The 22273-nt window shown below is 39.8% G+C and overlaps 1 protein-coding gene across 2 annotated transcripts in view; it reads left to right on the top strand.

Moving 5' to 3' along the window:
- The first annotated feature begins 4075 nt into the window (after positions 1-4075).
- Positions 4076-22273, top strand: part of LOC131701484 (monoglyceride lipase-like) — a 79442-nt gene continuing 61244 nt past the window's right edge. For both annotated transcript variants that reach the window (XR_009308820.1, XM_058999423.1), the window contains exons 1-3: positions 4076-4230; positions 5083-5233; positions 19887-19993. Coding sequence is in view for 1 of the 2 variants with exons in the window: in XM_058999423.1 (XP_058855406.1) it covers positions 5109-5233; positions 19887-19993 (232 nt within the window). In the remaining variant the exon portion in view is untranslated. The remainder of the gene's footprint in view (positions 4231-5082; positions 5234-19886; positions 19994-22273) is intronic.

Genomic DNA, 22273 nt, shown 5'->3' with positions numbered 1-22273 from the left:
CAGCTAAGAGCAATACTACAGTAATTTTCTAGGTACAGAGTAGCTATGCAGTGTCCCACAAAAATTGACACATTGCATCATGTTTCGTTCACATTTTTATTTATCATTTTTTCAATGACACCAACAATAACAATAATACAAAATAATAACAATAAAAAAGATCATTTAATTGATTTTTTTTAAAATCTGACATATTACATACTCGGCATGCATATTTAAATAATTAACCTCCCGGTTGAAAAGATATATGTTCCCATAGGAGAACAATGATATTGTACAGGTATGCATAAATGTGTGTGTGTGTGTGTGTGTGTGTGTGTGTGTGTGTGTGTGTGTGTGATATATATTAGTCAAAACGCTGTCACCATGGGCAGGGAGCAGGAATCTCGCAGTACATTTTGTAGTCCTACTGGGTTATGGTAGTTTTATATTGTTTAATTGATAACTAATGTAACCAAGAGGAAATGGAAGTGTGTGAACAATGCTGGCAAGTTAGTTATTTCTAATGTGTCCAGTTTTTCCAGTGACAGTGTCTTACAATCCTTCCCAAATAAGGTCTGTTTAACAAAGACCATGTATCTGACTTGTTTGGTCCTGTAAGAAATCTCTTGAAGGCCAATATCAGCAAGTGTGCCTTACCCCTGCGAACAGGGAAACAATGAAGACATGGAGGAAGCTTGATGGGTTATGCTGGATGTATTCCTGAATCATAATTCATGATTCATTTCTATATAGATATAAGCATGCCAAGATTAATACAAAAGGCCTAAACACAACAACTATCAGCTGCCGTTTAAGGAATGCTTTATACATTGTACATTTGCGTAATATTTTTTTTTGTCTCACTATTATCTCATGCTATGTGTCATCATTTGTTACTCTTTCTTCACTCATGGATGTTTTAACAAGTATGTCATCCCCCGCTATGTCTGTGAATTCAAGCTACCAGTATGATGAAAGCGTTGATGACTATGACACATATCAACGGCATGTACAGTATATTATAGAATAAGAATTAGCAAAGAAATATTTAATCATAATTTGATAAGCTGTTCTCCAAATATTTGCAAAAATGTAAGTGAGACATACAGATGGAAGTATGAAGTGTTCCTTTAACCTTTATAATGACCCTTCAAAGGGTCAATCTAAATTGCTCTTAAAAGACACAGACTGTTTTTAGGGTATTCCTTCAAAATGTATCCTTATGCTTGGTGTGCACGATAACTGACTTAGGTTTTAGTGAAACTTTTCCAAACTTTTTATTGTAAACTCCAAGGCTCTGGTTGAACTTTCGGAACGGTATAATCCGATAATGTAATAAACTTTATTTTATAATATTAATGTAGTCTGTAGTCCAAGATTGTGTGTAGTGGTTATTCAGGCTTCTTTGGAGTGGTCACTATTGTGATAAAACAATTGAAACTAAAACAAAGTCAATTCTTCATTACACTGACAAAGCAGGGACACTTGTCTAAGCTTCTAGGACTCTAACCTCTGGTAAATCGAAATGATGATGTAACCATAGTATTACTATGTAAAGCTGTTTCTCAGACGTTTTGCAATATAGTTTTATGTTCTGCGCTTGTTCTGTTGTGTTATGAGATTAGCACTAGGGGGCCCCCAGGAGACATCCATGCGTGGGTATTTTTCTGGACTTCCCCCTGGCAGATTGATTGATTGAAAAACCAAGAACATGTTGTTTTGCTGTGGTACAGAAGACAGGTCAGATAGAAAGGTGAAGCCCATATCGACCGGCATATGCCTCAAATCAGATAAAAGACGTGAATATTTAACTTACGATGCAGTACCAGAACAGAACTGTTCCAAAACAATCAGAATAGGTGCACGATTTAGCATTGTTCACAATACATGTGTATGAAAACAGGGACAAAGCAATGAGTTTTTATGAGACATTAAAATATATGATGAGAATATAGGTAATCCAGATTTAAGATCTGAAGTGTGCCTAATGAAGAAACTTTGGCCTTGATCAGTTCTAAGTCTATCCCCATTATGTTGAGATGCTGGCCATGAAATGCAGCTGGTAATAATGGAGATGGGGAGGTGGAGGTTGCATGAAACAATTAGATAAGAGACAGGGAAGATATGCAGGTATAAATAGTATAAAGAACTGCGAAAAGGACATGGCAATGCTGTGGCACATTAAAAGCTAATAATGGGAGTCCCGAGTCTAACGTTAAATGAAGGAAAGAGTTTCATTATTACTGAGGAACATGCCACAGCAATGTAATTATCCCTATTATACTACAGCTGTTTACACTTACTAATGAATTTACCTCTGTTTGTCTGAAATACTCATTGTAGTCCATTTTGAGAGCAGGGCTCAAGCGTTTCGCAATAAGCAGTGCTTTTAGAACAGGTGTCTTTAATTAGGGTCATCTTTTCCGTTATTGGGGTATAACAGAACAGCTGACCTCCATAGAAAACAATGGGAGAGCAGTGTGGTTGATATATAGTACAGCTTAAAATATGATAGCTGTGTGTCTGTGTGACAGAGCAAAGGCTCAGCACACTGAGAAATGTGTGTTTTGTGGCTTACAGCCATCTTGGATCAGGCATAGAAGAACATGTTTTAATGGTTAGGTGGAAAAGTGTGGAATGTGTTGATTGGATTATTGATTGTCAATCAAGCCCTGGCCACAGCCTATAAAAGGGGAACAGGGGCGTGTTTGTTGGCAGTTCATGGTAGAGAGAGCTGGTTCAGTGAAGGCGCTTTGCCCAGCGTGAACAGAGCGAGATAGAGAGCCAGCTGAAGCATGGGTGCTGTTTTGTTTGTAATGCTTTGAAGTGTTTCTGTTTTCAATCTTTTGTTTTGTTATTATGCACGTGTGAGAGTTGAACTGCAGTTACAGAGCCTGGGCCTACCAAATCAAGGGTGCAGACCAGCCTTGGCCTGGGGGTTTTACCACAGTCTGTTTACTACATCATTTCCTAGGTTGTCTTGTTGTGCACTCTGCTTTATCTGCTGAGGATCTTTGTAATGTGTTGTGGCTGAATGCCACAACAAATTACAAAGAAACTCCATTCATGACATCAACTGTACCATAAGGAGTTTCTGTTGTGGTTTATTCTTAATATTGGTACAGTTGTTGTCAGCTGCTTTAAAAAAAAAAAAAACATACCTGGGGCACTTCTCAGAATTCCCAGACAGCTAACGATATTAACAGGTCAGTATGTTTACATTACCAAATGTAACCAGCTCACCATTACATGTATGTCGCTGACAAGCTCCTGCTACTGCTGGCAGCATGATGTTCATATATAATCTGTAAACCTCACCTTTTTGGTGTCTTTTGATATTTTACAAGACACACTGACAAAGTGGACAACACCGTAAACAAAGTGACTCTGTTTGCTTCAATGTAAATATGAATGTATTTGCAGCTGCACTTATGGCATTTCTGTTTGTTCAAGGCTTGAGGAATGGCTTTTGGTGATTATATAACCAGGGCCCACCATTGAAGAGAATTGTAGTTAATGAAACACAACTATTTGAACATCTGTGATAGACAAGAAGCATCCAAAACATAAATGTAAGGACAGTTACGAACGAGAGGAGGCCATTCGGCCCAACTGTGTCTGGCAGCTTATTGATCTCAGAACTTTGTCAAGTCGGATCTTAAAGGATCCCACGGATTCAGCATCAACAACATGACTAGGTAACCCATTCCATATCCTCACCACTCGCTGTGTGAAGAACTGTCTCCTTACCTCTATCCTAAGTCTATTTCCACTTCATTTGGAACTGTAAGGTTTTATTCCATTATGTAATTCTGAAGAACTGCAATGGCATTTTAAACCAGCTCTCACCAGTGTTGGCCTTTGCTTGAATTTTTAAAGGGGCCATGAAGTACTTCATTAGGAAGTATGGCATTCCTGAATAGCACGCTATATTCGTTCTATATTTTTCTCCACTCTAATTAAACGTGTTTTTAATCATCTGGAGTCAGTACTGTCACGATATGTAAAGCTATGTGTGTTCACAATTGGAGAATTCCCCTACTGGCAACTCCCCCGGCTTTTAAACACGCCTCTTTTGGCAACGCGGATATGTTTAGTTGCTCTTGTAGTCCGGCAGAGTCTGCTGTAGCAGTAGTATTGCACAGCGCGAGCAGAGGCAACTGAATAGAGAACCTGACTACCACAAAGCTATAGGCTACTTCCACGGAGCGTTATCTGGGGAGATCCACTGCAGCGGATTTATACAAGGCAAGTACTTGTCCTCATCACAATAAGGCAAATGAATACAAGTGAAATATTAAAGTACTGTTCCAATCGGTTTAGTGTCACTCACAGTCAGCCCTTGTCGCTTTCGATAAAACAAGTGGATGTACAGAACACGTTATTCTGTAAGGAACTATCACTTTACTTCGGTTATGACCTGATGCGGTATATACATTTTATGGCAGGTGACTTGGATCGATATTTTGTCATACGGTTCATTGGAATTATATTTTTCAGGTGCACATAGGATTTGTATCTGTGATGCCATAAAAGTTATTTTATTTTATGTTAACAGTGATTGCGGTGGGAAGTTTCAAAGGATGTCAAGGCGTGATAAAATAGCCTTACTTTTACAAGACATTTACAATGGTAGATACAGCTAGTTAAGTAGTAGCCCACACTAGTGCGTGCTTGTTTGCTAGTCATCATTGACGAAACGTTACTTACTTATTGAGTTTCCTCTGCTGAATATTTAATTTATAAATATTGAATGGGCTACAGTTTTGAATGGAAAGAAACCACCTCGGGCATGACTTTGTCCGCCTTTCATTTTGTAAGTGTGTTCCGCTTATTCCTCTGTGTCACTATGGACTCGCCTGCCAACTGTTCCGGAGGAGCGTGCTCCTGTCTGTCTACATCAGTCACTGCCGGGATCCTGAAGGGCAGCGAGGCGGGCACGGGACAGTGGTTAACCAGTATTGCCATACCCGCATATCTAACTGTTCTATGACGTCTGTTGTGTAATTGAAAACATACGAATCTGTTAGTAACTTGGTTTCTCATTGCAGCAGCCTCGTACATTTTATAGTGATAACGTGTTGCGCGCTTGTGTTGTAGATATTTTGCTAAGCAGTCCAAGCGCAATGCCAGAAGAGGGGTCGGAGAGGTTAACTCCTCAGGGGGTCCCATACAAAGATATCCCGCATATTATCAACGCGGATGGACAGTACTTGTTCTGTAGATACTGGACACCGGACAGTCCACCAAGGTCAGTATTCTATTATTTTGTTGTTGTTATTATTGTGTTAATAAAAAATACTATTAATTACGTCAAAATATTACAGAAATAATTACCTGAAATCGATTTAGCATTCCACGAAATTCAATATAATAACGTTTCTTTCATGCAAAAGTACATTTTAACCTACACTCTTGTCTAATTCGTGACTGATCAAACGTCCTCATGTATAAAGATTTAAATGAGACCCTTTTAGACTGCACACATGCTAGTAAGCCCGAGTGTAAACTGTGAAATACATTTATTTATTGATTTGACGCTAATTAGATTAAAGTTTTAAAAATACCTTTGCATGATTAATAAATTAGACTTTATGCCGGGAAGAATCGATTTTGATTAATGTCTTTTATTAGCTTTCTTAGGAATCGAGCTTTCACTAAGATATAATATGTTTGACATTTTAGGGTTAATATTTCAGAAGAGCAGTATGTTTATTGAATAATACAATTTATTTAAAAAAAAACACACACACACAGCAATACAATACTGTAAGATGTAACTTACAGCATAACCTCCAATTGCTTCAAGTACAATAGCAGCAGAAGTATTCTGTTTGTATGGAATGAGTGGAATTTTGTTAATTAGGTTTCAAGGCTTAGAGAAGCTAACACTGCCTTTATGCACTTTAAACGTAATAGATTATTTTACAGTGCACAGCAGACTAAACTGTAGAACAATGTAGTTCAGCTAGACCAGTGAGTTTTACAATGTCTTGGTGTGACAGGTGGAGTTTGTATTTCCTTGTTGTTAATTAAGAGTGCATTGAGAATGCAAGGTGATACAGTGACAATCTCCCTAGTGGATACGATCTGAAAGGGTAAATTCAAGGTTTTTATGTCAACAAAAATATCGAATGTTCCCTCCTTTTACACGTGACCCTTCCTCTGGTTATACAAGTGGTTTTTATGTGCTGTTCCCGGGACTTTCCTTTTCAGGTCCGGGAATTGAATTTAAAAAGCCTGCTCCTCTATTCTACACTGACTTCAATGGAATCTGCTTTACTGTGGCAGGCTAGATTTTTCAGTATGTTTATCCAGATTGTCCCGTGTTATCACAAGATAACACGTTGGAAAGTGTAATCCCAGTGAAAGTGAATGGCAGAGTTTTCACTTGTCATGTAATTAATATTAAGGGTTAACTGCAGTGCACAAGGAGAGAACAGCTATCTTCCGATCAGCACCACTCGCAGACATTTTCAGGCCCGGGCCAGGTTTTTAAGTCAGCTTGTGGAAGTGAAACCTTCCCACAGGCAGGCTGGTTGTTCCTTTCTCCACCTACAAAAGCCCATCATGCATTTTGTCTTGCTTGACCTGGGTGAAAGCGTGTCAAGCCACATCCGAGCTAGGGTCGGCCTGGGTACGTGGTTTCACACTACGTGGAGTTGTGATCCGGGTAGCCAGAACCCGGATCAGGACTGGGGTAGGAGCGCCAGTGTGAAAGAGGATTAAGTACACTGTTTTCACTATGTAGCTCACAAAAGTATTGGCACCCTACACTTAAAATAAGATAATTCAAGGGCAGCAGTGTGGAGTACTCGTTAGGGCTCTGGACTCTTGACCGGAGGGTCGTGGGTTCAATCCCCGGTGGGGACACTGCTGCTGTACCCTTGAGCAAGGTACTTTACCTAGATTGCTCCAGTAAAAACCCAACTGTATAAATGGGTAATTGTATGTAAAAATAATGTGATATCTTGTAACCATTGTAAGTCGCCCTGGATAAAGGCGTCTGCTAAGAAATAAATAATAATAATAATAATAATAATTTAGTAAATATTAGCCAGTAGTTAATATGACAAAGACCACAATGCACAATTTCTGGTACTTAAACAAACACTCTACAAAAAAGAAAAAGCACTGTCAAATATTTGTTCATGGGTTTTGGTATTTCTGGATTTTAGTTAAAGTAATGTGTTGTTTCTGACCTGAACTGAATCACTGTGCTGTGGGACCTGTACCACGTGATGTTACACAGGATAGCATTGGAGCCCAATCAAATTGAATGGCTGAGATTCCATTTGTCACAAGTGATAAAATTGTAGTGTTTAATTATTCTTACTTATAAATTAGTATCACACATTTAGGCTGATATTGTTAATGAACTTTTCTGTATTAAATAAAACATATGCATTAATAATGCTTGGTTTTGCAAACCCCTAAAGAAAAGTGTTGTTGAATATTAAGCTGTTTATTTGATATCAGCATGGTATATAGGTCATGCAGTGCTCTTTAAATAACCAGGGAAGTCATTCATTGGACAGACTTTCAAGTCAGCAACGATTATTATTATCCACTTCTAATCAAAGTAAGGATATTCCATTGAGGTAAACACTTCCTACCCTGTCTATTGTGATTAACAGTATCTTACAGTATGAAGATGGTTTGCAGTACAGCTAATCTTATAATGGTTATTTAATTCTAGTGTAGCAATAGCACAATACCAATAGTCCCTATTAATCCTCATGATTTTCTCTGTATTTACACAATGATGTGGCCCTTACTGTACCAGGTTACTATAGAACATAAAAGGAACATAAGGAGAGGCCATTCGGCCCATCTAAGCTCATCCGGTTCCCAGTAGCTGATTGATCTCAAAACTTTGTCAAGTTGGGTCTTAAAGGAGCCAAGTGATTCAGCCTCAACAACATGACTAGGTGGCCCATCCCATACACTCCCCACTCTCTGTGTGTCCTTCCCTCTGTCCTAAATCTATCTCCACTTAATTTCCAACTGCCTCCTCTAGTCCTGGTTTCTGTTCTGCACTTAAAGTATTGGTTAGGGTTAACTTTTGTAACAGTTCTTTGAGTCTTTCTTCATAGCTCATTCCTTTAAGACCTGGGATTAGTCTGGACTCTCTCCAGGGCCACAATGTCCCTTTGGTACTGTGATGAGCAGAATTAGACTATACTCCAATCCCCTCCTTGGATTTGTATTCTGTTTGCCTTATGGATTGCTTCCCTGCACACTCTATTACAAGGGCTTTCTCTTGGTGTTCCTGTTCTAGTTTTATCCCCCATTTGGTAGTTGAAGCTTACATTTTTGTGTCTGGCGTGTGCCACTGTATATTTCTTGACACTGAATGGAAATTGCCCACGTTTCTGACCAGTTCTGTGTGCAGGATTTCCTGGCTGGCTGAAATCTTGTCGGCCTCTCCCCCGAACTCTGTGTTGTCATGTTAATGTATACGTTCTCATTACAACTGAACTGAATGTTCGGATTTGTTGCTGCACATCAGACTAATGTCACAGGCTTTTCAACCAAATTTTTACAACAAATGCTGCCTAATGTATATTGAAAAGCCTGGTTATGTAATCAAACTGAAAAAGCAACCCCAGCCTAGAAAGGGTTAATGTATACAGTGTATGTGAACTGGGGAAAGGGCCATGGTGTTCAGAGTGAAAACGAGTGTAGATTTCATCACGTCTTTTGTCGCCCAGTAAAACCACTAGTTTAGACCCTGTGCTTGCTTTTTGACACATACAGTAACATTGAGGTTCAGTAATAGAACCCAGAGTTCAGAGCTGCTGTTTCCCTGTATCAGTTAGTAAATGTTTGTGTTGTCAGTAGACCTGCAATTCGTGGAATTTCCTCTGTAAAATAAATATGAAGACAAAAGGAGATCATCCAAGCGTGTGTTGTTTGAAGTTCAAGAACTATTACATTGTCTCACAAGTATTCATAACATAGCACCGCCTGGCACACACAGGTTTCCAAGAAATGTAATATATCAGACCAGCCAATCACAAGCCAGAACTCATCGGTAACCATGCCCAAGATTCTAATGCAAGCCTGATGCATGAAAGGTAAGATGAGAACTATATAAACACTAAAATAAATGTAGTAAATTACGAGAAATGTATCAGACTTAAGTTTAAATAAAGTAACTAGGTCATTATTTAAAAATAAGACATTTCAGGAGCCATGAAAAAGTACACTAGGTCTCCATGTGGAAGGTGGAATAGAATCTGCTATCTAAAGCTCTAATGCAGAACCTTCAATAGCTCAGGCAATCATAGCATCAGGACTGAAGCATTCCCAAGCCTACATTATTTCAAGATTAGTGCTTTTGGGGAACTTGGTGCCAACAGCATTTTTTACAAGCATGTGGAATTGATTTAAAAAAATGCTGGTTGAATTGCTGGACCTACCAGGGAACAGTCTGGATTAATTATGCAAACAAGATTACCTATTTGAAGAGCGATTCAAGAGAGAACTCATAAACCTGTCAGTTAAACGCTAGCCCCTTACTGTTTGATGATATTATTTCTAAAATGAGATTTTCTGAATTCCTACAAACAAAATGCAACTAATTGCTTGATCTGTATTTTACTAAATCCTTTAATCCGGTTAAGAGGAGACGGGATTAAGGAAAGTTTCCAATGTCGGTCTCTGTATTCCCTTTGAATATTCTCAGCATTGTCACATTTGGGACAGTAGTACAATTGCAACACATATATATATATATATATATATATATATATATATATATATATATATATATATATATATATATATATGTTTGTTTTTATTTAGCAGACGCCTTTATCCAAGGCGACTTACAGAGACTAGGGTGTGTGAACTATGCATCAGCTGCAGAGTCACTTACAATTACGTCTCACCCGAAAGACGGAGCACAAGGAGGTTAAGTGACTTGCTCAGGGTCACACAATGAGTCAGTGGTTGAGGTGGGATTTGAACCGGGTACCTTCAGGTTACAAGCCCTTTTCTTTAACCACTGGACCACATATATATATCTATATCTATATCTATATCTATATCTATATCTATATCTATATATATATATATATATATATATATATATATATATATATATATATATATATATATATATATATATATATATATATGTATGTGTGTGTGTGTGTGTGTGTACATCCGCCCGTATGTCAAATTGCGATTAAACATTTCATTGCTAATTCTTATTCTGTACTATTCTTTACATACTGTTGATATATGCCAGGATCATCACTAACAATTTCATAATTATTTACAGTCACACAATGTTTTAGAATTACAAGGCAGGCCAAAATCTAGTCAACATTAGCAATGAGTGCTTAGCTTTTAGATTATTGTGTTGGACCATTGTTTTATGATTTCATAATAAAGGAACACTGTGATTTGAAAAAACCTAATCTGCATAAAACATAAACAAATACCGTTTGACTAGGCCCTGCTTCCTGTTCAGCTATCAGTAAACACTGAGGCTCTTTTCTGTTTTCCATTTCATTTATAATGAATAAATGACCACTTCAGTCTAGCTTTATGGTCCAGATCAAACATTTGGTTATGACGTGATTTCTAATTGAACAGATTTTTAATTTCCTGTAAAGTAGAGACTCTCTGTTTATACTACAGGAAAGATCTCTGGACTGCCAGGCGATACATAATTCTAGTTTGGTCAGAATTAGTCTTCATCAGCTAATGCAGTTTCTTTAATCTTCCCCAGTTTAGATAACATTGAAGGTCATTAATAAAAAGGCTAAATTGGTCAACTAAGTGTTTTGTGCTAACAACAAGCCACTCGACTTGTGCCTCAGTTTGTGTGGCTTTCCTGATTGGAAAAGCTGGAGTACAGCACGTTACTTTTGCAGTTTCCCACAGTTTCATTATACATGTACTCTAGTTCATTCTGGTTTGCCATGTTTATTAATATGCATTACCATACCGCCCTGGGCTTTGCAATTCTTACCATTGCTTTACTGTGCTTTTGTACACTTTGTTATGCTTTAACTATGGGAAACATTTGGAGATACCCATTCCAAGTTGGGAAACAGTTGTATTCATTGTGTTAGTTTACTGACCTGTACATTTCCAAGAATGGTAGTAGCCTTGGTTTATTGCTTAAAAAAGTGTATTGCTTAAGTAAATGTGAAGTGCATTTACTAAGGCTTTCAAACACGTTTTACTTTTAGCTTTCTTACTGCAGCGTTTTGAGCACCAAGGGGCATTTGAGCAGATCTGATAGAAAACAAATCAGAGCGGATCATAGCAAGCAATCGAGAAAATGTTGTGCTCATCATAGTCTCATCATCTTATTTGTTTGATTTTTAAAATAATCCCATACTGTGTCCCATGCAGTTTTCTCACAAGCTCCTAAATGGCCAAGAGCTTGTGAGAAAACTGCATGGGACACAGTAAACACAGATCTCTGCGTTGCATTGGAAAGATTAAGTGGAACAGTTGAAAAGAAGCTGGATAAATTTGGGGACATCATCTACGCATATGGAAGTGAGAGGTTTGGAGTTGAAAAAAGGAAGGAAAAAGTACAAACTATTCCTGGAAAGTCTAGACGGCAGCAAGAGATTGAACGCTTAGTTAGAGAAAGGAGACAGCTGAGGAACCAATGGAGAAGAGCAGAACAAAGTCAGAAGGAGGGACTCAATCTCTTACAAAGGGTCATAAAAGATAAGCTTGCAACATTGCGCAGAGCTGAGCGCCTACGGAAACGCTACAAAAAGAAGGAGCGTGCGAGAGCTAACTGTTATAAAGACCCATTCAAATTTGTAAAGAAGTTATTCACCAGTGAGAAGAATGGCACACTAAAAGCATCTAAGGTTGAGCTGGAGAGATATTTGGAGGAAACACATACAGATTCAAAAAGGCAGGAGCCTATGTCAATTCCGTCAGACATCCCACCTATCAATCCACCAGAATACCAAATGGAGGACTGTGCACCTAAGTGGAAAGAAATAGAGCAAGCTGTGAAAAAAGCAAGGGCTTCATCATCTCCAGGGCCTAATGGAGTTCTGTACAGAGTGTACAAGAGTGCTTCAGGAGTTCTACGAATTCTGTGGAAATTGATGAAAGTGGCATGGGAAAAACAGGTTGTACCAAGAGCATGGCGCCGAGCAGGTGGAGTCTTTATACCTAAAGAAAAAGATTCTACAAGCATCAGTCAGTTTCGTCCCATTTCCCTATTAAACGTAGAAGGCAAGATTTTCTTCAGCATTATTGCTCAGAGATTGTCAGCTTACCTATTAAAGAACTGCTTCATTGACACTTCAATACAAAAAGCAGGCATTCCAGGTTTCCCAGGTTGCTTAGAACACATCAATGTGATCTGGCAACAAATTCAATCAGCTAAAAAGGAGAGGAAGGAGCTCCATGTGACATTCCTGGATTTGGCTAATGCATATGGTTCAGTGGCACATGAACTACTTTGGGCAGCATTTGATTTTTTCAGTGTACCGATGACAATAACAAATTTAGTGAAAGCCTATTTTGGAGATTTGCAATTCAGTTTTTCAACTTCAGAATTCAGCACTACATGGCAATGCCTAGAGGTTGGAATAATGGCAGGATGCACCATTTCTCCACTGGCTTTTACCATGGCAATGGAAGTAATCATTAGGGCATCAAAATGGGTAGTAGGAGGAGAGCGCTTGGCTTCTGGAATGCGACTACCACCAATTCGAGCATACATGGATGACATGACAACCATGACTACAACAGTAGCCTGCACTAATCGATTATTGGGCAAATTAACCAATAACATTGAATGGGCACGAATGCAATTCAAGCCCACTAAATCAAGGAGCATCTCTATAATTAAAGGCAAAGTAGTAGATAAAACATTCTTCATTAATGGTGAGGCAATACCAACAGTGTCTGAGAAGCCAGTGAAGAGTCTTGGGAGATGGTACGACGGGGATCTAAAGGACACAGTGTGGGAGAAGTTAGACAACAAGCAGTGGAAGGGTTGAAGAGCATAGACAGCTGCGCTCTACCAGGTAAACTAAAACTCTGGTGCTTTCAGTTTGGTCTACTGCCGAGGTTGCTGTGGCCACTGACTGTGTACGAGGTTTCTTTGACAACAGTAGAGAAGCTGGAAGCTTTAATCAGTTCATACATCAGGAAATGGTTGGGAGTTCCACGCTGCCTCAGCAGAGTGGGACTTTATGGTAAAGGAATACTGCAGCTACCAGTCTCTGCTCTAACCGAGGAGTTTAAGTGCGCCAAGGTCAGACTGGAAATGACTTTAGTAGAGTCACGCGATAAATGCGTAAGGGAGGCAGCACCTGTGTTGAAAACTGGAAGAAAGTGGGCGGCAAAGAAAGCTGTGGAAGATGCAAAGGCTGCCCTTCGAATTGGTGATATCATGGGGCAAGTTCAGCATGGAAGAGGGGGTCTTGGTTTCAGTTCAACTCCTCCTACATGGCACAAGGCGGCCCCAGCTCAAAGGAGGAAGCTGGTAGTCAACGAGGTGCAAAAGCAGGAGGAGAGGATGAGGTGTATAAAGGCCATTTCCCAGGCCAAGCAGGGAGAATGGATGAGATGGGAGAGTGTGGAACAACGCAAGATTGGCTGGAAAGACCTATGGTCAATGGAACAGAGCAGGATCAGTTTCCTCATCAGGTCAACATATGATGTTCTCCCATCACCACAGAACCTAAACCTCTGGGTAGGAGAGGATCCCTCATGTCCTTTGTGTTCATCACCTGCAACATTAAGGCACATTTTGACAGGATGTAAGGTGGCTCTTAGCCAAGGACGGTTTACTTGGCGCCATGACCAGGTGCTGCGATGTTTGGCCTTAGCATTGGAAGACAAGCGTAACATGACCAATAAGTTGTCACCTGTTCCATCAAAACATTACACACAAAAGACAACATTCCTCCGCCCAGGAGAGCAACCACCAAGAAAAGGTGTTAAAACCAATCCTCGCCCAGGACAACTGGAAGCTGCTAGAGACTGGAAAATGCTGGCAGATTTTTCCACCTGAGATTGCCACCACTAACCTTCGACCAGATATTGTCTTGTGGTCTGGATCAGCACGCCTTGTTCACCTGGTAGAGTTAACAGTGCCATGGGAGGATGCTGTAGATGAGGCGTATGAGAGGAAGAAACTGCGGTATGCTCAACTAGCCACTGAAGCGGAACAGCGAGGATGGAGAGTTCGGGTTTACCCAGTGGAAGTGGGTTGTCGAGGATTTGTGGCACACTCTACAACCCGGTTTCTCAGAGACGTCGGATTCAGTGGCCAAGAGTTGCGTCGCACAGTGAAGAACTTATCTGAAGCAGCAGAGAGGAGCAGCAACTGGCTGTGGTTGAGACGGAAAGATTCTGGCTGGGGACAGGTAAGTAAGCTGGGCTGAGTTGAGTGGGGGACGGAGGGGGGTGATGCTGGGACGCCAGAATCACCGTCGAGCCCTCTTGAGGTGTCGTGGGCTAGTCGACGAAACACTGAGGATGGAAGGTGCCCACTTGAAAACCCCAGAGATGTACCCTACTTAGCTCAATCCAGACGGTTGTCATGCTGATGCGCTGGGGAGGCCGCACTTTGGTTGATCCCCGGAGCCAGCATCGCAGCCGTTGTGTGTGCTGATGCGCCAGGGAGGCAAAATAAGCTGATCCCTGGAGCCAGCATTACACTTCAGCCATTAACACCAGACAGAAGGATATCTACATCACCATATGGAAGGAAACGTAAATGGATGGAGACACATATGGATCACATTAGTTTACTGTAAAGCTACGTCTTAGTTGGTGCTTATCTTGGCGAGAGCCGAGTTCAAATCAGCATGAAGTTTTAACATCTACTCTCGTGTAATGGAAATCATTTTTAAGCAGTCCGTATCGATATAATTATGTGTGCATTACTGACTGTTCTTCCTGATACAGCACAACATATTATTAGGTGTGAAAACAAACCAAAAAGCATATGTCATAAGCAAAGACAGACATTTGGAGAGACAATGTAATACATCAGGGAGACAGTTGGTAATGGAACAAGCAGTGACCCCATCTTCTTGGCACTTGCAGTGTGCAAGGCTATAGTTCGTATCTACAGCTGTGACTATATGAAACAGGAAGCTGATCGATAGGGGTAGACATCATTTTTGTTCACTAAAAAGATTGATGTACAAGGCAGTTTCATGAGCAGCATTAAACTGTTCAAAGTCATTTCTTTAAGCTGTCTCCTGTTTTACATGGTTACTTTGACCTTGAAACCAGAAACATAATTTAATGCTTGCATTATAACCAAAGGGTGAATAGCCTGTTTTTGTTGCGTCATTGTCATTGTATTTAATCTAATCAAAACCACAACACCCAATTATATTTTTAAAAAGCCGTGTCATCAGGGAGAATAACTGTGTCTAGTATATGTCACTGCTACACTTAACGTTTTCTGCTGCATAGTTTCATAGTAGATGCTTTGTATTAAGTTTTAAATGTCAAAACTCCTTTTAGTATGAATTTAGCTGAGACAGACAAATGCTGGCACAGACTGTCACAGAACAGGAAACAAACGCTGTTGTTAAACAGGTATTGTACTAATGGCAGACTGCCATTAGTCACATGGGAAAAGATCACCCTGACATATTGCCAGTCATACAGTAACAATCATCCTGAAGTGCATTCCGTTCTAAAATTAGAATGAATTATAAAGATTATACTGCAATCCTGAATTATGTCTAGGCAGTTGTGGAATGAAGAAGAAAGAAATGCAGTACTTTCAAATACAAACTGAAAAGGGTCCTTTCAGCTCCAAATCCAGGTGAGGTGTTTCCTCCATCTGTGGTTGAGGATACAAACCCCTTGTGATGGAGAAGAGGGTCAGATAGGCGTGGTACTGGGTAACTCACGCATCACAATGACAAACATGTATAACCATTGTCGTAATTGACGCATGTGGGTGTAGAGATGACCTAGAATAGATAACATTAGTATAATGTTAAATCTTCTTTCAAGGGCTCTCCAAATAATTCACTGACAGAATCTAACATAAGAGGTCCCTGAGTGGCTCCCCTGGTACAAGCACAGCTGCATGGTGTGCTGGGTGAGTCATACACTCACTGGCTATGCAAAGTCACCGGTCTTTGTTGGGCTCGAATGATACCCACTGACCTTCGTTTATTCCTCTTTTTTGGGGGGGATGGTGAGTAGGCACACCTCAATCCTGACCTAAACGCCTGCTGACAAATTGTGCCAAACCGGGTGGTGATATTGAGATCTTACACAAATGTGCACTGGGAGCTATGTGGAGACTGGTTGAAAACCATGACAGGCTACAGAGTTGCTGCACCTCCTTGCATTGTTGTGTATGTTTATAAGTCTTCAGTGGTAACCTCTAATCAAGTTGAGTGTATTTCTTGCACACTCTTTGCTGTGTCAGTCCTGTGAGGGAAGCATATTACAAGTCATTACATCTAAAATAAGAGACCCAAAACTGATATTAATGAATTTCATCTGTTTATATAGAACTGTGGTTTAAACATTTTTAATGCTTTGTCATCGATATTCTGAGTGTGCCAGATCTACACTCTCAGCACAATTATAAGTGTAGTCTCTGCTAATAGGTTCCAATGGGGATATGACTTACAGTACTGAATAATGCATTTAAATACAGTTATCTAAATGTCTCTTCACTGATTATTAAGTTAGCTTGGGATTGCTGGTCTCATTCTAAATCACAGTTATTATCCACTGTTTGCACAGCATCACAAGAGAAAAGGTTTTGTAAATAATGATCCAGAGCTAGCTTCTCTCCCCAGATACCAGATACTCAATTGCCTTCTCTTCAGTTTCATTTTTGATAATTCTACTAAGAAGCAAGAAACATCATGCTTGTTATCTCGCCTGTGGTAAACAGTACGAACCGCCACAATTACACAACACCACTTTGAGGGTCTGTTAATATTTCTCACAGGTGATTACTGGAGAAACAGATGAAAACCACAAAGAAGCTGTAGCACGTGTACATGTGAAACAGAAATTAATAACATAAAGTATAGAAATGAGAAGAGGCCATTCTACCTATCTGTGCTCACCCGGTTCCTAGTAGCTGAAATAAATGTAGTCCCCTCAAATCTTCATAACTCATGAAGAGCCCTAGTCCTATTTCGCTTTTTGTTGGATCATACAGAAATGTAACCATTGTTAAGTCATTGTATACGTGTTATAGTCCGTGCAATCACTTGATGAATGTAGTGGGTGCTTAGGTAGAGTTAATGTATGGTGTGATTTGGTTTAGTGGTCCACCTCTGTCCTGACAAAGCCACCCTTAACCAGAGATGAGGTGAGGCTTGAGCCATGGGACACCACCCCTCAGAGGGACAGAACCTATTGCCCAAGTGTAATACAAACAAGCCTAGTGCAGTAATTCAGGGTGTCTAAAGCCTGCAGAGCAATGAGATCTAAGGGTGATTAGTGCTAGAAAGCTTCCAATTGTACACAGATATACACAGGAATATTTCAATATAGATTAAATGAGCAGAAATGTCACGATGCAAGTTACTGCACAAATTCCTAAGGGGGAAAAAAAACAAATATAATTGGAGATACATCGGTGTGATTTCACTTTTACATCAGTACCGACAACCCCATATTTCCGTGATGTATGTTATCTGTGCAGAAACACACACATGTGCACTGAGAAGATAGCCAGTGTGGAAAGAGTAAGTATATAGATGAGATTTTACAGTCAAACAGTGTATGAAATAGTTGGTTATCTTGTGCTTTGACCTGCCTATGTAATACTGTACATTCAATTTGTTTGTACAACAGTGAACTAGTTTATGCCCAGTTGGTATGTCAACAGCATTAGTATTACTCGATTCATATTCATGAACCTGTAGCTATTCATCTGTGGAAATGCTTAGTTTAATAATGGTGGCTGGAATGAAAGCTCTGAGTCACGTACTGTAGCACACTTCTCGGTTTTGCTGTCATTAGCTGCTGTATAGGTAGGTGGGGTGACCTGTCTTTCCAGTTCATGATGCTGTAGTCTGTAAATGTTTTTATATATACAGTAAAGGTAATATTTTGGCAATACATTGGTTACTCTCAAAATATTACCAGATATGAATGAATTTCAGATTCATTTTTACAAAAATCCTTACAAAGTGTTAATATGGCAAAGATGTGTGTTCTTTTTCTACTATACTTAAGTAACTTTTGCTTGTACTTTAGCGGCAAATTGAGGATGGTCTCTATATCATTGCTGTCAGCTTCTGGCCAGACTCAGTACTGTGTAGCTGTCTTTGTTTTATCCAGTGGTTGGTGTTCGCTTGGTCTCAAGAAGGTGTCATTAATGGTGTCAAGGTATTGTCAATCACTTTTAAACCAATAGCAGACGGACATTCAGAGGGTGACATTTTTGCCTGCTGTGCTCAAATGTAAGTGAATGTGTTGTCTGTAGGGTGTCTGCTCCAACAGTGGAAGTGTTTTACAATAAGAGACATCCTACACGTGACGTATTAACTCTTTGAACTCAGGAACTGCTATTAAACAACTTTCAAACTCTGCTGTATGTCCTGTGATCAGGACCACATGTATACACATGATAAGATGTACTGAAATTCTGACCTTTCATTTAATTAAAACTGCATTTTGTGCCACTAAAACCACAGGTGCTTGACGAGTCAGATGGAGAATAAACATGATTGAAGTTGTTTCCCCAGGGTGCAAGCTGTTCATTCAAGTGTTGCTTTGGGTAAACAGTTTCTGCTGGCCACTGAATGATTAAAGCGATCTGCTGAACCTGAACAGTCTGATAACCCTCCAGCTGTGTGGCAGTGGCAGGCAGCCAGTCACTACTCAGGAGGGTGGCTTTGAAAAAGGGGGACGTGTATTGCCACATAGTCCGTGCATTGCGTATTACACAGTAGCTGTGAAATTAGGTTACAGCATGAAGTGCTAGTTCTGTTAGCTTCCATACCTTCCATGTTGTAGATTCAAAGAATACCTGGTAGAACTTGTATCCTTTTCCACATTTTATAGTGAGTACAGGCACAGCAGAAGAGAGACAGATGCCTACAGGCTTTTGGGGATTTAAATTAAAAAGCTGTACAAAGCTGGCATCACAGGTTGCTTCTTAGGCATTTAAAGGTGGTGACATTAACGGATGAAAAGATTATTCATGTTTTTGTTCATGCATTCAAAAATCTGTGATCCAAACCCACAACGGTTCAGCAGTTGTTAAAAGCTTGTATGAGATACGACACGGAGGTGCTGCTGTAACCCCCCCCCCCCCCATCCTTTTGCAGGCAGCCTCCACACGGGGGAATGCTTGGGTGCCACTGCCCGCCCACAGGCCAGCCCCTCATCCAGGGTTTGGCTTACCTTCACATGAAATGAGAGATAGTTTCGATTGACGTCAACTAGCAGTTATTTACACTTAACTGATAAAGTTGCACTGCTGTGCTTAACAAAACAGGCACTTATGCAGTGTAATACAGGTGCGTGAACCACAGCTATATGGTAAAAGTATTGCGCTCCCACGGAAGTCTGTGCACTTTACGAACACTGTTTTACTTTGAATAAATACATTGAACTAATTAAATTGGTAGATCATTTTTGGGACGCGCTGCGTGAGTGTGCTAGTTATTAGTTACCAATAGTTACAGTAAAATATGGTTTAATAAATGTAGTTATTTTGTATTGTTTATATGGTTTGACTATGTGTCTTACAGTAGGGATGTTGATTTAGTTAAATAATCAAACATTTCCCACTGAAAACTGTATTTTGAACCAGCCTGTACAATCCCTGTTGTCACCACTGAACCGCAGTACCTGGATTGAAATTCCTGCAGGGGAAGATGGCCCAGGTGCTCAGCAGACAGTGTTTACAGCACCTAACTTATCTTGCTTTGGCCTGATTTCAGGGCACTTGTCTTCATCGCACACGGTGCAGGGGAGCACTGTGGAGGCTACACCAATTTGGCGAAGAAGTTCACAGAACATTCCATACTGGCGTTCACACATGATCATGGTGAGTAGCTAATACAAATAAACAGACAGCTTTGCTTCAGGTGCATGTTAGCCATAATGTAACTGTGTCTCGTCTTGTTCTAAAACAGCTGTATGAGGGAGTTGAAGGAATTTATAAAACAAAATATATTTCCCTAACAGTATAATTCATTGGCAAACCCGTGTTTTGCTGATATAAGTTCTGCAGTTCAAGGTTGTATTCCCAACTGCAGATTTCCTTTGCATTGAATGCTAGTCCATTTCAAAGAAGTTACAAGAGACTTCTTTTTAACTGGTAACGTCAAGTTGGGTCATAAGGATCCAAGTGATTCTGCTTCAACAACATGACTAGGTACCCCATTCCATATCCTCACTACTGTGTCTCCACTGAAATGTACAGCAACAGCCCCCTCGTATTAATACCAATAAAATATGTATATAAGGGTTCTGTTGCTAGTTATATTAGGGTCTTCTTGCTCACTCTTTGCTGACCTTTCTTACAAAGACTGCAATAGAAAGCTCTGAACCACAGAACACAAACCATAACTAGTAACCACTCGTTGGTGCTGAACATATCGTACTAAAATAAACTTCAATTCAATGACGTACATTTCAACTAGAGGTCTCTTTTCAGTGTCTTCAAATGCTGGAATGGTTTGAGACTCACTATATATACTATTTCGGAGTTGCAATAAGTATCCCAACATTGTTTCTAGTATTGAACATTCAGTGTGTGAAACTTAATGAGATCGGATGTCGAGACACCACAAATAAGTCTAGTTGTGTCTAATAGGTGGGCAAGGGACTTGTAATAACTATAATGAGTGCCTCATAATACTCCGAGAGCTGCCGTTAACTCATTGTAACCCACCCACCCTTTTCTGCTCTATATAAAGGCTTGTCTACTGAGAACTCAGATCAAGTAACCCACATTTTAAAATAACTCCTATGTCTTTGATGCTTGCTACATCAAAAACCTGAAGAGGTATCCCCTGCCTGACCACAAGCAGACGCAAAACCGAGTGAAAACTAGCAGTCAAGTTTTTAAGGCCACAGGCTCATTACTGTACACAGCTGGGCTCTGGGGCACTTACACTGTATATACATGCATTCATAGTGGATCACGTCTAAACAAATGCAGTTCTTACCATTTAAAGGTAAAAGCTGAGCTGCCATCATTGTCAAGCAGAAGCAAATGGTTTAACCGTTTGCTTAACATTTCCCTGTAATCTGGCTCATCTGTTTAAACTTGCAGGATGAGCATTGAACTTTGCAAAGATATTCCTGACCAATTAAAAAAAAAAAAAAAAATACTAGTACTGTAATGAATTTATATTTAATTTATTCAACAACAAAACTGTAGACTACTTTGTGAACCATTGATAACAAAACAGATTCTCTATGGTTGGTAGCTGTTAGTGAGCAGTACTAGTGTCACCTATTGCCTGAAACGTAATTCTACTCATGCAATTGTACTGCAGCCCTGGGTGATATTAGACAATTGAGTTAGATGCAATGTAAGTGCTCAGTTCAAACATATCTCGTACTCTTGTTAATTTTACGCATATAAAGAGAGTTGTTGCATGCAAAAATGAGGCAAAAAATACAGGGGTCTGTTTTAATGATATAAACATTAGCAGATTTAAACTATCCTATAAAATAGTAAAGTCACTAACATGGACTTCTTCCCGCACTGTATTATATATGTTAGGCCGTGATATGTTAACAAGGTAGCCAATAAATCACCCATTCGGACTAACTATGCTAGAGTTAAAGGCTGTAGTTGTCTACCACTGGTTAGATCATGACCCAATTTTGAAAGTTCTGGGACATATTTTAGAACTGATTCCTGAGTTAAACACCCTGTGATTATCATTCGTAATCATAAGCCTGCATCTGTTTCGTCTCATCCGCTCATCAAGTGCTTTAATCCCCGAATATCATATCGTACTTTTCAAATGTGAACCAGAGCATGTCATGTTATCTTCCAAGATGAATTGAGACACTTCAGGGATAAACGCCTTATTACAAAGAGTCAACACAATCTGTTGGTCTCACTCCTGACTACTTTACAAAGACAGGCGGTGCTATTGCTGCGTGATTGAAAACAGCTGACCATCTTATGTTCTTATCAGGCCAGCCACCAGCCGTCCAAAAAAATGAAATTATCGTTTAGTATTCTGGTTTAATATTCTGGTTTAATATTCTAAGTAGCCTGTTACCATGACTCCATGTAGTTTACTGTGACGCAAAAAGTATACAGATTGAAAGCAGTAGTAGCAGACCAGCAAAACTCATTTCA

The sequence above is a fragment of the Acipenser ruthenus genome, chromosome 25, assembly GCF_902713425.1.
Source record: "Acipenser ruthenus chromosome 25, fAciRut3.2 maternal haplotype, whole genome shotgun sequence".
Classification (NCBI taxonomy): Eukaryota; Metazoa; Chordata; class Actinopteri; order Acipenseriformes; family Acipenseridae; genus Acipenser; species Acipenser ruthenus.
The sequence above is the reverse complement of the archived record's forward strand: the minus strand, read 5'-3'. Positions and strand labels throughout refer to the sequence as shown.